Raw genomic sequence first — 13,424 nt, forward strand, 5'->3', positions numbered from 1 at the left:
TGGTAACCAAAGTGTCAAGACTTGAAGTCGCCCAGAGCGTGACCTTGCCTTTGACAAGCGCACACAGCTGCATCCATGTCTATTTCTCTCTTTCTGTCTCCATGTTTTTGAGCCAGCTGCCTGTCTGTCATCCACTACCCCCCCCCCCCCCCCCCCCCCCACACACACACACACACACACACACACATATACACACACACACACCGTCCCCATCCCCACCTGAGAAACCAGACAGGAAAAGACTTGGCACCCATATATGCTTCCTAAAAACAGCCAGCAGGTACTTCTCCCTTAAAAACATAAAACATAAACAGGACATCCCACAGTCTAACCCAGTCGGGGGGGGGGGGGGGGGGGGGGGCTGTTACTGGGACCTGAAGCAGGAGGAGCATGTCCCGCCTTTGTCGTTCTCTAACTGGGGGGTGATGGTGTCCGGGACTTCTGATTGGAGCAAATCATTCTCACTGGCAATGATGTGTTTCACCAAGCAGTTAGCCGCTTCATCGATGTTGATGTTTTCCTGAAAAGAGAGGGAGAAGGTTGACAGACCACATAGAAGGTGAGATGGGAGTTTAAAAGGTGGGGAAGAAGAGAGAGAAATCGATGAGTACAAACATCTTAACGAATGGAATAAAACAAGAAAAAGACGTGTGAGACCCAAATGGACCGCCACTAAACTGAGGGGATGGATGGGCCATTATTGTGTAAGAAATACAGAAGGTATCCAAAATGACATATAGCACCTTACATGCACTTGCAGACAATAACACATATAATAGAGGTTCATAGTCAAACCCACATTAAATATAATGATACATTAATCAATGGTCGGTGCCTCATTAAAATCAACTTAAGGGCCTGAATAATGTTAAAGGCTGTGTTTTCTGTGAGAGCTGAGTATCTTTGATTTGAGAGAGAATGAAAGCTGTGTCAACAAAATAAAAATGATGTAATGTTTTTAAACAACAACAACTCTTTTTTTTTTTTTGCCTGACAGAAATAAATGCCTGAACTGCTGCTCGGTCTATTCTATTCGCTGCATGTTGTAAATTTGCCGTACCATCTTTATGAGTTTGTTGCTTTTTGCCCCGGTGGAAACTTATTATGAATGAATTCGGTCTTAATTGGACCCAGATAGGAACCAGGCTTCAGAGAAGGACACGACATGCAACAACGGTCTGGAATAATTGCAATCATGCTTCTTACACAACGTGGCCCCCAGGATCCCCATTTATGAAATGATCGCAGCCAACGTTATAGAGCTCGGAGAAAATCCTGGGAAACCTGTCCTGTCTGTGATCAGAAACCTATACCCATCAAAATAAAACACAAAGCGACCCATTCTCCATAAGACCTCGCCAAAGGGTTAGAGCCACGTGGACCACAACTGAAGGCTGAGTAAACTAGATAAATGGCCCTGGGAGGTAAAGCAGGGTTCACACAAGGAGAAGACCAGAGAATACACACTGTCTTATTAATATGTGATGCAGGCAGAACAGCGTTGCTTAAGATAAATGTTTGAAACGATTCTTCTGGCAGGTGGTCAGCTATCAGCCTGATATATATCCCAGACTCTATGAACTCCTTCAGCTCGACACTTGAGGCGTCAAGATGCACGCCGCTCAATATTCATGGGCTACTGCATTTAATTTCATTTAAACATTTAAAGAGCTGCATTTCTGCAACTTAAGTAGAGTTGTTTTTACAATCCAGCTCACACTGTGTGACCATCAAGCTCAATTTATCTCCGCCCCCCCTGTGTTGTTCTTTCACAGCAGTAGTTATTGGTATTGATATTTCCTCTGTGTTTGATATTTAGAAGGACATCTCAAGGGTGTGAAGTGTTTACCACCCAAGGAACAAGTGGGTAGTTTGTGGTCCAAAAGGATTTTTAACATATTTGAATTTAATTTTTTAAAACAAAGTAATAATTAATCAAATAAAAGGGCTCTCTCAGAGCACTTTCCATCGTCTGTTTGTGCACCTCCATCAGCGTGAGTAAAATCAGAGTGTTTCCATTCTGGTCAAATTCAACTGTAATGTTGTAACGTGTACAGATAACGACTTGTTGCTCGTGTTTCCTGCCACTCAGCCTTGAGATTCCTGCTCCAATTTAGCTGCTGGTGTTAGTGAGTGAGTGTGTAGGAGGGTGAATCCTCACTCTCCACATTCTTCCATTCCTGTCTGCATTAATAAGTCTCCTTTAGTTTAGTCAAAAGCTTCAAATGTTTATATCTGTTGTGTTCATCTGTGTATGGGTTTCATGTAATGCGGTGCTGGTATTATTATTTTTTAACCTTTGGATGAAGGCATGAAGTTTCACTCTCAATGCTACGCTAAGCTAACCGTCTCCTGGCTCCAGCTTCAACAAACAGACATGAGGGTGATATCAATCTTCTCATCTGACTGGCCAAGGAAGAGAATAAGTGTATTTCCCAAAGAAATGCTGAACTAGACCTTTAACGTCTCTGTCAGCGGACTGATATATTCCCTCGACTGTTCTGGGCTTCCTGTCTACGTGATGGGAAAAGCTAAGTGCGAGTGAAGCTGACCTGAAATAACTGGTTTCTGTGAGGCTCAGCACCGCTCATCGGCTGACGCGAATACTGAGAGGACTGAGAGTGTGTGAAACTCAGCACTTTGAAAGGATTTCAAGCTGCTGTTGAAGGGTACTCTTTGTATCCACAGCAACACAATGCTGTGGAAGGACACCAACACTTTTGCATTTATGCGTCCCGTCTTTCTCACCTTCGCGGACGTCTCGAACCATCCCACAAAGCCGTTCTCCTGGCAGAACTGCTCCATCTTTATTCCGTTATTGGTCAGCGCGTCCCGGCCCTGGTCACATTTATTAGCCAACAGCACAGTGGCTACATGTTTCCCGTTGGCAAGTGTCAGTTTGGAATCCAAGTCCTCCTTCCATTTGGTGATGGCCTCGAAGGAGGCGGGCCTCGTGACGTCGAACACGATGAAGGCGCCCATGGCCTCGCGGTAGTAGACGCGGGTCATGTTGCCAAACCTCTCCTGGCCTAGAAGACACACGCAGGCAAGGACACACACACACACACACACACACACACACACACACACACAGCACGGTTATCAGATAGTGTAAAAAAAACATGTCGTACTTTCTTGATTATATGGAGATCAGCTACGTGAAAAAACAAAGCTGTGAATGATGGCGTGTCACCTCGGTAGCAAAAAGACACAGTGGCATGAATCATCCGATTGATTCATTTGATCACACTCCTGTCTCATATGTGCTACCATGCAAGCATTCCTGACAAAACACACACACACACACAAAGTGACATGCATGCTTTTCTCCTGTTAAAAGATCTGCAGAAAGAGAGATAAGTTGTAGACGTAGAGGCAGGATGGGAGAGGAGTCTTCTTTTATGTGTGTGTGTGTGTGTGTGTGTGTGTGTGTGTGTGTGTGTGTGTGTGTGTGTGTGTGTGTGTGTGTGTGTGTGTGTGTGCACCTTCCTGTAGACTGTGAAGAAATTCCTGAGGGTAAAATTAATTTGATAAGCTCTGTAAGAATGCTGAATCCACAGTGACTTTTCCCATCCAACGTCTGGATAGATCACTAATAACAGAAAAGTTCCCACTGTGGGCTGAACCACAGACCTCAGCTCATCCTTAAGAAACCACTTCATTTCTATGCTGCTGTGTCGAGGCCCCTGTAGGAACATTGCTATTCACCTGCTCCCCTGCAGAGGAGGGTGTGTCTCCCAACTATATCACAACCTTGCATCATATCATTACACAGCTCAATATGCATATCTACGTTATTTCAACAGTTTATGACGGCCTTCAAATGAGCCGAGCATTAAAAAAAAGCTCATAAATCAGCCTCACGACTTCATGCTATATGCCCGTGCAACCGGCCATGTCAACCCCGTCAGCTCTGGTCACAGAAAAATGAATGGAAGTCAAAAATAGAACGGTTGAAGTTGTTATTTGTCTTGGGGGGAAAGCATGTGATTTATTACATCTGTGGCATGAGAAAACTTCATTCCATCATCAAATCCCCAAACACACCCAGCACTGCTGGGTGAAGTAAAATGTGCAAACTTATTTTAGGACATTTGATCTTTTGTATTTTGCTTTGAAACCAGTGTGTTTATTTTACACAATGGTGTCCCTGATGATCCAAAAATATAACCGACAATCGACCCCCACCTCACGGCTCCCATGACTTCAAAGTGAGCGTGAGGAGCATACTGTATATGGACCTATAGCAGTTTGCTACCCTCTCTAATAGTTCACAATAAAAGCTTTCTGTATACAAGCGATTGGGCCTCAAATCTCCCTCACATGAGTCGGAGACACATGACTGCTTACTGGAGAGGGCGCACAGGAGGGGAGAGAGCAGCAGGTCAGAGGATTCTTCTGAAACCTCAGCCGACACTCATGTGAGATGAGACTGCAGTAGCCTTTAGGTCTGTATGGCTTTAATGCATCCGTGGTCGCCCAGGGCGATCAAAGCATTTAAATACTGACTGAGAAAAAAAAGATATTTCACAGCAAATACTCTCTATTTTATTCTCCAAAGGAGTGCAGGAGTCTCCAGGTCTGCGTGGGCGAGTCATATCTGAATGCAAATAAAAACACACAATATAGAGTAAAAAACAATAACGTACACTAAGTATTCTTGATGACACAATTCAGCAGAGTGCAGACGAGAGTTGCCACCAGTGGCAAGACAGATTTACTGTTCCATACTGAGTGAATGGTAAGACTTCTTAGATGCCACCAGGACACTAAATCACAGAATGAAGCAGCTTTAATTTGTTCATGAGAGATTGAAGGTTACAAATATTTTGTTGGTTTAATATCAATAAAATATATGTAATAATCGTGATCTCGGTTTCAGGGAAAGATTCTGTTGTCTAACTTCTCCGGGTTTGTGTGTGTTGCTCGTGAGTGTAAATAAGAGTAACATGTAATTACAGAAATGCGTTGTGATTTGAAGTGAGTAATGGCAACTGGTCAGCTGGTGCACATGAGGAAAATTAACCCCAGATAACCTGATCATCCTCCTACCGAAATGATTCAATAACCACTGGGACCAAATGGTCTCATGCACATTCTTTTTATCACCAACCTCAAACTGTCTAAAATTGTCATTTTCTCTCCGGCCTCCATACTTGACTTGAAACGACTCGTTGCCTTTCCTAAATCTATATTTCCCATTCGAGCAGCAGACCTCTGATAAATTATCAATATTGTTTGGAAAGTTTGCTCTCTAACTTAAAATTTACAAACATTAAGGATGGAAAAAGTGATTTTCCGCCACATTGATTGTGAAACAGATTCATTCAATCATGTGACACTGGACAAAGAAAGAAAGAAAAACAGCCACACATAATAATTATGAACATAATTCCCCCATGACTACAGCTTGCCACTGTGAATTTTCAAATGTAGCCTGAAGCTAATTTAATTGTTACCCAAGCATATTCCATTTTCAACTACTTTTTTTTTCTTTTTTAAAGTGTATTAACTTATATACTAATATCCATCGATTATTGACCAGTGTGTCCCATAAAATAAATACATAAATAATGAAATCAACCATTTTCCTTGGCTTTGGCTCATTTACAAAAACTTTTAGTAAAAGGAAATAAAGTCACAGAAATAATTTTCCATAATAACTTTTTGTTCATGTGTGCGTAAAAGTTGGTCCGTACCTGCGATGTCCCACAGCTGCAGACGCACCGTCTCCTGGTCCCAGTTGAGGACTTTGAGCGCGAAGTCCACCCCGATGGTGGCTCGGTAGTTGGGGCTGAAGTTGTGGTGGACATACCGCTTGATGATGCTGGTCTTGCCGACCCCGAGGTCCCCTATGACGAGGATCTTGTAGAGATGCTCCTTGTTGTGGTTGTTCTGCATGGCGACCGAGGAGGGCGAGAGCTGAGCATGAATCCACCGGAATGGAGAGGCCCGCGGGATGAAAGGGGGAGACGCACGGGACGGCGCGCGGAGAGCTGAGGAGCTGGGAATGAGTGGAGCGGCAGAGAGAGAGAGAGAGAGAGAGAGAGAGAGAGAGAGAGAGAGAGAGAGAGAGAGAGAGAGAGAGAGAGAGAGAGAGAGAACGCCCTGGACCACAGAGGGACATGGAACAGACGTCTGGACCTCGTGACGCACGCAGGGGAGATGCCTGGGAGTGGATTTGAAACAACCAATGTAGTGGATACACTCTTTTATAAACTACAAGTTAACAATGAAAGTTTTTTTATTTATTTTTACATCACTTAAGGGAAGCATAAGAATTAAATGGAAACTGTACAAGTGCCTAATAAATGTACTTAGTCCCACATGAAGTGGATTGAATGACACACTTGGGTGAAGTTTGCCAGAAAGGGTTTATCTTAATCCAAACCATGATCTTGTTCCCAAACCAAACAAAGGTTTGTTGCATAAACCCAAAGTAGATTTCTGGCAGGAAGCCTTGAAGGCAAATTTATCCCAAGTGTAAAAATGAAGCAGTTAAGTCATGATTTTGACCTCCTTAAATTTGTTGTAACCTCATTGTGCATTTGTGTTTGTATCGTTTTGAGTCCTGACTTTTTGCTCCAACTAAAACAATCATCCCAGAAAGAAGGATTTCAAATTATGTTTATTTTTTATACCCACTAAATCACACTAAAACAAAGCCATTTCAATATGCTTTTATTCTGTCAAATGTAAAATGTAACAAACAGTGCAAATCAGAATAAAAGGCATTCAAGTCGGTCGCATCCCTTTTCTTAGAGTATGAAATCCCTTTAAAATGCTCCGCAGGGGGACTCGCTCAAACGGAGAGACGAGCATGGCAGTCAAGGTTTCAATTTGATGCAAGGACGTTATGTATCACAAGTCCTCACTGTTGCTTCCCTGAGAGAACGAATCACGGCCCTGCACCTGGCAAGCAAACACACACAGTTCCCTACAAATCATAGATTTGTCACAGTATACACCGATACACTTCGGTAGTTTGTATTGGCAGTTACAGCTCGATATGAAAGCGTTCATTGGCAGCTAATCGGTGACCATTGAAATCAAGAGGCATTTTTAAAAATTAAAGCAACAAACACTGTCAATACTTTGGTTTCAGCGTCTACAGTTTGGGGATGGGGGTGGCCTCGACCGCGATGCTCTCGATGGCACACTCGTTGCTGCCGCGGCGGATTCGGAAGAAGCCGCCCTCGCCCCAACTGTCGCTCCAGCTGTTCTTGACGATCCAGTACTTCTGTCCGGTCTTGTGGCAGCGGCCGTACCCCACCAACAGCACGGCGTGGTTGGTGAGCTCGAAGGGATTGAAGGGGTCTCCGAGGCCTGTGTGGTGGTAGATGCCTTCCTTGTAGTGCATGAAGTCAGGGTAGACCTGTGGAAGGATAGGGATTATTTATTTTTCCACTTTGTATAAAACCATCCATACCTATGAAGCAGGAGGGTCTGCAGAGACTTAGAAAGGTAGAAATGAAGAAAACATGTTGTTAAAAGCAAAAGAAGGTTACATTTACGGACAGATTTTTCCACTAAATCACAAAATGAACAGGAAAACGCTTTGTATTTTGGTCGCTCATCTGTAGTTTGGCATAAGAGAAGTTAAACCTGTACCAGAGTATTAGCATATTACTACAATATACTACTAGAAATGGGGAATTGAGTGACTACTACTGAAACTACTACGTTTCCAAGACAAGTAAGACAAATAAGCAAAGCTTAAAAGTTTTACAAAAAAGTAGCCGCCGAATGATATCTTGAACAGATAAACTGCACAGCAGTGTTTTATAGTCCACCAACATCGGAGAAACATTTTTAGCCCAAAAGTTAGTTGTAAGTTACCCAGTGTGAAGTAGAAGCCAACGGTTTTATTATCCACACAATAGAAGGCATGAATATTAAAATATTTTCCTTGGTGTTGCTTTAACAACACGATGTGAACGTGTGAAAGAAGTGGCCTCGAGTGAAAGTGGAATCCTGCAGAGAACATTGTGTTGTTTTATCAAACATATACTGCATGGATATAGCTGGAATAGCTGTCAGGAAACACGGAGTGTACCTCGAAGGCCACTCCCACGGGGCCGTTCTTCACCAGTTCCAACATCATGGCCATCTCACTGCAGCCGCCGTAAAACCCGCCGACGTAGTTGTAGTCCGCCGTGTAAACGCGGCCGCAGTTTTGAGGAATGCCACATGGGGTGTCCGTTCCGACATACGGAAAGCACGACTCGTCCACGATCCCGAAATCCTGTATGTACTTCCCAATCAGGTACGGGAACCCACCATCACAACCTAGAAAAGGGAGGAAATATCTCAAGACGTTTTCTTGACTTTCTTACTGGGTGACATTTTCTTTTATGGTCCAAGACAAACATATTATTAGGCTTTCAGCAGAAGTCTCAGAAAATAATTAGTGCACCAATCAGGGCACTTAGAAGGTAGGACAGTGCTACACTTTCCCATGAACATCATGTATCACAATACGAGTATTCCAACTCAACACACGTGTACATTTCCTAACTGATTAAGGATTAAGAGTTGCTTTTACCTTGAGAGTATTTAGAACAGGAGACCACTTGTTGCGGGCTGAAGATGGGAGTCTCCGTGTTGTTGGTGAGGATTCGAACGCGAGCTTCCAGCATCCCCATGGTAGCGAAGGAGTAGCAGCTTCCACACGACTCTGAAACCAAACAGCAGAGATTTACATTTGTTGGAGAATGCATTGCACCCGTCAGCACTAACTGTGCTCCTGCCCCATCAGCTGATCCGCATTAGTTGCATTGCATCATAGCGGGGCGAGGCGCAGAGACGGATACGCTGATTAAAGCCGCTCGCTACCATCAATAGTGTGAGACACCGGGTTCTTAATGAAACACTCTGCAGAAACAAATGAGTGTCGAGAACGGAGGCCGCGGGGATTTACAGGGAGGTTTAATTGTGATAATGACTCAAGTCAGGGTGGCGGTGAGAACAGATTTCATTTGGGTCCAAGACTTAAGTCTCTTCAGACTAATAAGGTGTTACAGCTATTTAAATTACAGATCCTGCGCTAGAGGGAACACTGTGCTGGATGTGGATTTTACACTACATGACGTGGGGAGTTACCGAGATGAGAGATGAAAGGTTCGCCATGTTTGACCCACAGCTCACGAACGTTTAGAGCTTCCCCACCCAGCGGGGACTTTCGAGGCGAGATGCAGGTGGCATTGTGTCAAATTAAAGCTTATTCATGTGAAGGAGAGGGCAGAGCAATTTATGCTTAATCAAAATCATTTTCAACCGAAATGCAACCTACGGAATTGACTTGGAAACATTTCGGCAGAAAATAAGCTGCGCAGCACTTTACAGTGGCTTAGAGGGCTTCTATTGAAACTCTCCAGCCCTCTCCAGATCATTAAACCCAGCCCCACAAAGGCCCTCTCAGACACTCAAACTACTCAGCACACGTAATCTTTCCACTCACACACACTAGGCTGTGCAGAAACACAGGAGGAGAGCAGAAAGAAGACCCGGCCAAGAGTTGAAGCGACGTAGCTGGCGACCTGCTGTTCAGTGTGTGCCCTTACCGACAGCTGTGTAATGTACGCCGTCGTCTGTGTATGGTGTGTGGGTATAACACACCTGCGTCATCTCTTGAATGAGTCGGCATTCAATACAAAATACTAAGCTTCAAGGGTTCTGCAGGACAGGAATGGAAGGTCACCTTGGTTTCGTACGGGGCTGAGGAAGTTGACGCCGTCCACGTTCCTCCAGTCCCAGTGCTCGGGTAGAGCTGCCGCCATCTTGGCTACACTGGCTGTCATAGGCGTAGGGGGAACACGTCTAAAGTCAAAATAAAGAACATGTGAATCATGAGGGAATTTCAACATAGGAGTAGAATTAGCTTTAGGGTCAGACAACAAATTTGAGTGGCATTCGCTGATGCACAAAAACCCGTGAACACATGCTGCGTTCAAGTGCTCCTCTAAAGCTCCGACAAAGCCAATTCAGAAATTACAATCAATTTTATTGCAAAACCGAAAATACCTCAATTCACAAATGCTCTTCCTCCGCGGTATAGTATGGGAAGGCAATTAAAACTCACACGGGGATACGGGAGGCGGGCCCCCCTGCGCGGAAGTGCAGCTCTTTCAGAGTGTACATCTCATGGGCCGGGTAGGGTGCGGCCTTCCACAATTTCTGAACAGCGTTGATGGAATCGATGAAGTCCATGTTGTGTTTGTAGGGCTTCTGGAGCAGCCTGGAGGGTGAATACGGACACAAGAGGGTGTTGTTACAAAACTGCACACACCTCACCTAAACTGTAGTGCTGCAATAAGTTCTGCATTACAACTTCTGTTAGTTTAACTCTGCTAATAAAGTTACTGATACATAAATGAATATATATTCATTCACATTTCACACTGGAAGGGGAGAGAGAGAGAGAGAGAGAGAGAGAGAGAGAGAGAGAGAGAGAGAGAGAGAGAGAGAGAGAGAGAGACACTCCAGGAAGGAGGAAATAAAAGTGCAGATTAAAGCAGATAAGTCAGAACTGCACAGTGCACTGAGGGGGAGGATCATTAACACCACCAAGACAGACAGACTCTCCCCATGTGCCACTGATGTCACGCTCATTAGCTTGTGGTTTCTCCACTTTGCAGTTTGAGCCATAAAAAAAACAAAAAACACACACACCTGCTGCTGAGTACTGGTTTGTAATTGATTTGGGCAGGTACCGATTTCACCTTCTTCCCCACAAAGCAGGCCCAGTTGTGTCCCAGGACATCGTGGACCCACCCTGGCATGGTCTGGTCACAGTAGCTGGTCACCTCCTGGCCTTCTTCAGTGTACTGCAAGTGTGGTGAGAATCATCAAAACACAATTTAGTCATGTTATAAATACCAGAACACTTGTTTCACACAAGGCAAGCTATGTCCAGGACCGTATTCAGACAGACAGTGAGTTATACGTTTGAGAGTCTCATTTAGAAAATGGGGAAGCTGAACCAGTTTGAAGTCAGATGGGCTATGACTCTTCTCTCAACTCAGTGTCATGTGAGTGACGAGAATAATCACATGACTCAAAGATTGATCTTAAAGTCATAAAGCGGCTTTGAAATGGTGCGTACATCCAACCGACTTCAGCCCGTGTTAGGCATACCGCAGATATGCATATTTTCCAGATAGCGTCAAACCAGATATGGGGACAGGAAATTGAGTGACAGTGAAACTAAACCTTAAATGTCAGGGAGTGTTGAACTTTGAGGACATTAAGTTTCCAATCAGCTGGGGTCAGTCAAGGAAGCAATAATAAAATAAGGATATTAAGAGTCACAGAGAAAACATGACCACATAGGAAATGAGTCCTGTTTTTGCAGGATTACGGTGATTAAACGCTTAAATGACCACCCGATGCTGCAGCTTTTACCTTGAAGAAGGCAAACCATTTGTAGCCATTTATGACCACTTCGAAGCCCTGGTTGTAGATGAGGGTGAAGAAGCCGGTGTTCCCCAGCTCATCTGTGGCTACAGACAGTCTCTCCAGGGTCACGGTCACCGTGCTCTCGCCTGTAGCTGAGGAGGAACAACATACCACATACTAGGTGTTAGTTTAATTCACAATCACCTCAATCTTTTTTTTATAACTTTTATTTATCAATCACAATCTTAGCTAAAAAAAAAACAAGTTTGTACACGAAGCAAAGTAAACGTTACACAAAGAGGAAGGGAAGGTTCCACATGCACCAACTTGTCACCTGATTTTCAATATTGCGAAACCGCTACTTGTCCCCTTTGTGTGAGCAGTTTAATGCCGAGGAGGGGGGCTTTACCTTCGGCCGAGCAGTTGACGGTTTTGTCGTGTCCCCCTTTGGACACCTGGAACACCCATGTCCCCTGCAGGTCCTCGTAGGTGCAGTTGGCCGGTGTGTCGCCCCGGGAACCTTCGACCCACAGCAGGAACACACACGCTAGCACGCCGCCCAGTCTCATCTTCACGCACGGCTTCGCTTCGCTGCTTAAACACACGACCACACGCACAATCTCAAAACTACGCAGCCGAATCTGCGTCTAAGGGAAACGTGTGGCCCTGCTGCTCTTCCCGCACCACCTGTCCCGTGTAACGTCTCCGTTAACACATTCCACTAGCTGTTTTTTATGCAAACTTTTACAAAGACACACTTCTACGGTCAAGATAAGTAGCTGAAAAGCCCGACAGTAACAACACAGCACAACGCGCATGCGCACAGGTAGCCAGCTGTATAACGCTAGCTGGCTAGCTAATGTTCTAGACTTTACGTTGCTTCCTTAAAAGTAATTTCAACACTCAGCCTAAGTAAGTGTATTATTCAAATATAGTATATTCAAATAATGTGCTGTATCTCTCAGCTCGCTAAATGACGCTTATCGTGATTTCGACAGTCTTCCGGTCAAACAAGGAAACACACACAAGCATAGCTCTCGCCCTGTGTCTGTCCTTCACTTTTTGGTTTCGTTTTCCTTGTCATATGACCCGCCAGTTTGGAGCATGCGCAGTAGATACGGAAGAAAATGAGTGGGAAAAACGTTTGTGTAATTCAATCACAGCACATCTCAGCATGTTTTTTCTTTCTTTTTTCAGCTAATTATGATTGTATTTAGGTAGAATAGGGTATTAGCAAAAACATGCATTTGTCATAGCATAAAAAAATAAGTAGTATGTAGCCTTTTTTTTTAATAATCTTGATTTATCACTGTTACTCTGGGGTATCATTTATAAAACTGTGGTAGGATCCTTACTACGTTCGCCCAAAAGCCAAAAAAAAAAAAAATCTGATTTATAAAATTGTGCGAACACACACCTCTGTACGCAATGTTCCTTTTATAAATCTCAGATCACCTACAAGTGTGCGAACCTGAATCCACCTCTTGTCCCACCCTGTACACGCCCATTTTAACCATAATGGCCAACGCAAAGCACCTCATGCATGCTGATCCGTATATTCATGAGCCGGCATGCAATATTTCTCGGTGCGGTGAATCATGGTGACGGGCCAGAAAAAAAGCAAAAAACACAGCGTCATCAAAACTATAATAGTTCTTCCCATATTTACTTTCTACAATCCGATTCAGTTCCCCACTCCGTCTATGCGTACGCATGGCTCAGTTTGCTTACAGGTACGCAGACTTTCCCATCAATTTGTTTTTTATAGATCACAACCTTTGCGTGAAAAGTGGCGTACACACGTTTCCAGCCCCGTTTCGTGAATACGCAAGTTTTATAAATGAGACCCCTGATGCGTACGCTCATGCCAACGCTGCCACAGCATTCTCGACCACCCAACCTCCTCCTTACTGTCGCCTATATTTGGTATAGTTGATTTTACTTTAGATGTATGTGTTTACGAAGTGGGATTAGCTCTCTAAACCATAATCCTCAGAATCTTTGAGGGCTCCCTCAAACAGCAGAGC

At 44.2% G+C, this 13,424-nt stretch overlaps 2 protein-coding genes across 2 annotated transcripts; both read right to left on the reverse strand.

The window, feature by feature from the left end:
• Positions 1-213: 213 nt before the first annotated feature.
• Positions 214-5,987, reverse strand: rab38a (RAB38a, member RAS oncogene family). Its single transcript, XM_084019211.1, has 3 exons — positions 5,700-5,987; positions 2,749-3,029; positions 214-520 (listed from the first exon to the last, which is right to left on the reverse strand). The coding sequence occupies exons 1-3, from the start codon at positions 5,899-5,901 to the stop codon at positions 365-367; spliced, it is 639 nt and encodes a 212-aa protein (XP_083875337.1). The 5' UTR covers positions 5,902-5,987; the 3' UTR covers positions 214-364.
• Positions 5,988-6,664: 677 nt separating this feature from the next.
• Positions 6,665-12,142, reverse strand: ctsc (cathepsin C). Its single transcript, XM_084019458.1, has 8 exons — positions 11,807-12,142; positions 11,404-11,549; positions 10,672-10,826; positions 10,082-10,237; positions 9,701-9,819; positions 8,546-8,677; positions 8,057-8,289; positions 6,665-7,375 (listed from the first exon to the last, which is right to left on the reverse strand). Exons 1-8 carry the CDS (start codon positions 11,964-11,966, stop codon positions 7,109-7,111), a joined length of 1,368 nt encoding a protein of 455 aa, XP_083875584.1. The 5' UTR covers positions 11,967-12,142; the 3' UTR covers positions 6,665-7,108.
• Positions 12,143-13,424: the final 1,282 nt, after the last annotated feature.

This window comes from Eutrigla gurnardus, assembly GCF_963514095.1.
Source record: "Eutrigla gurnardus genome assembly, chromosome: 10".
Classification (NCBI taxonomy): domain Eukaryota; kingdom Metazoa; phylum Chordata; class Actinopteri; order Perciformes; family Triglidae; genus Eutrigla; species Eutrigla gurnardus.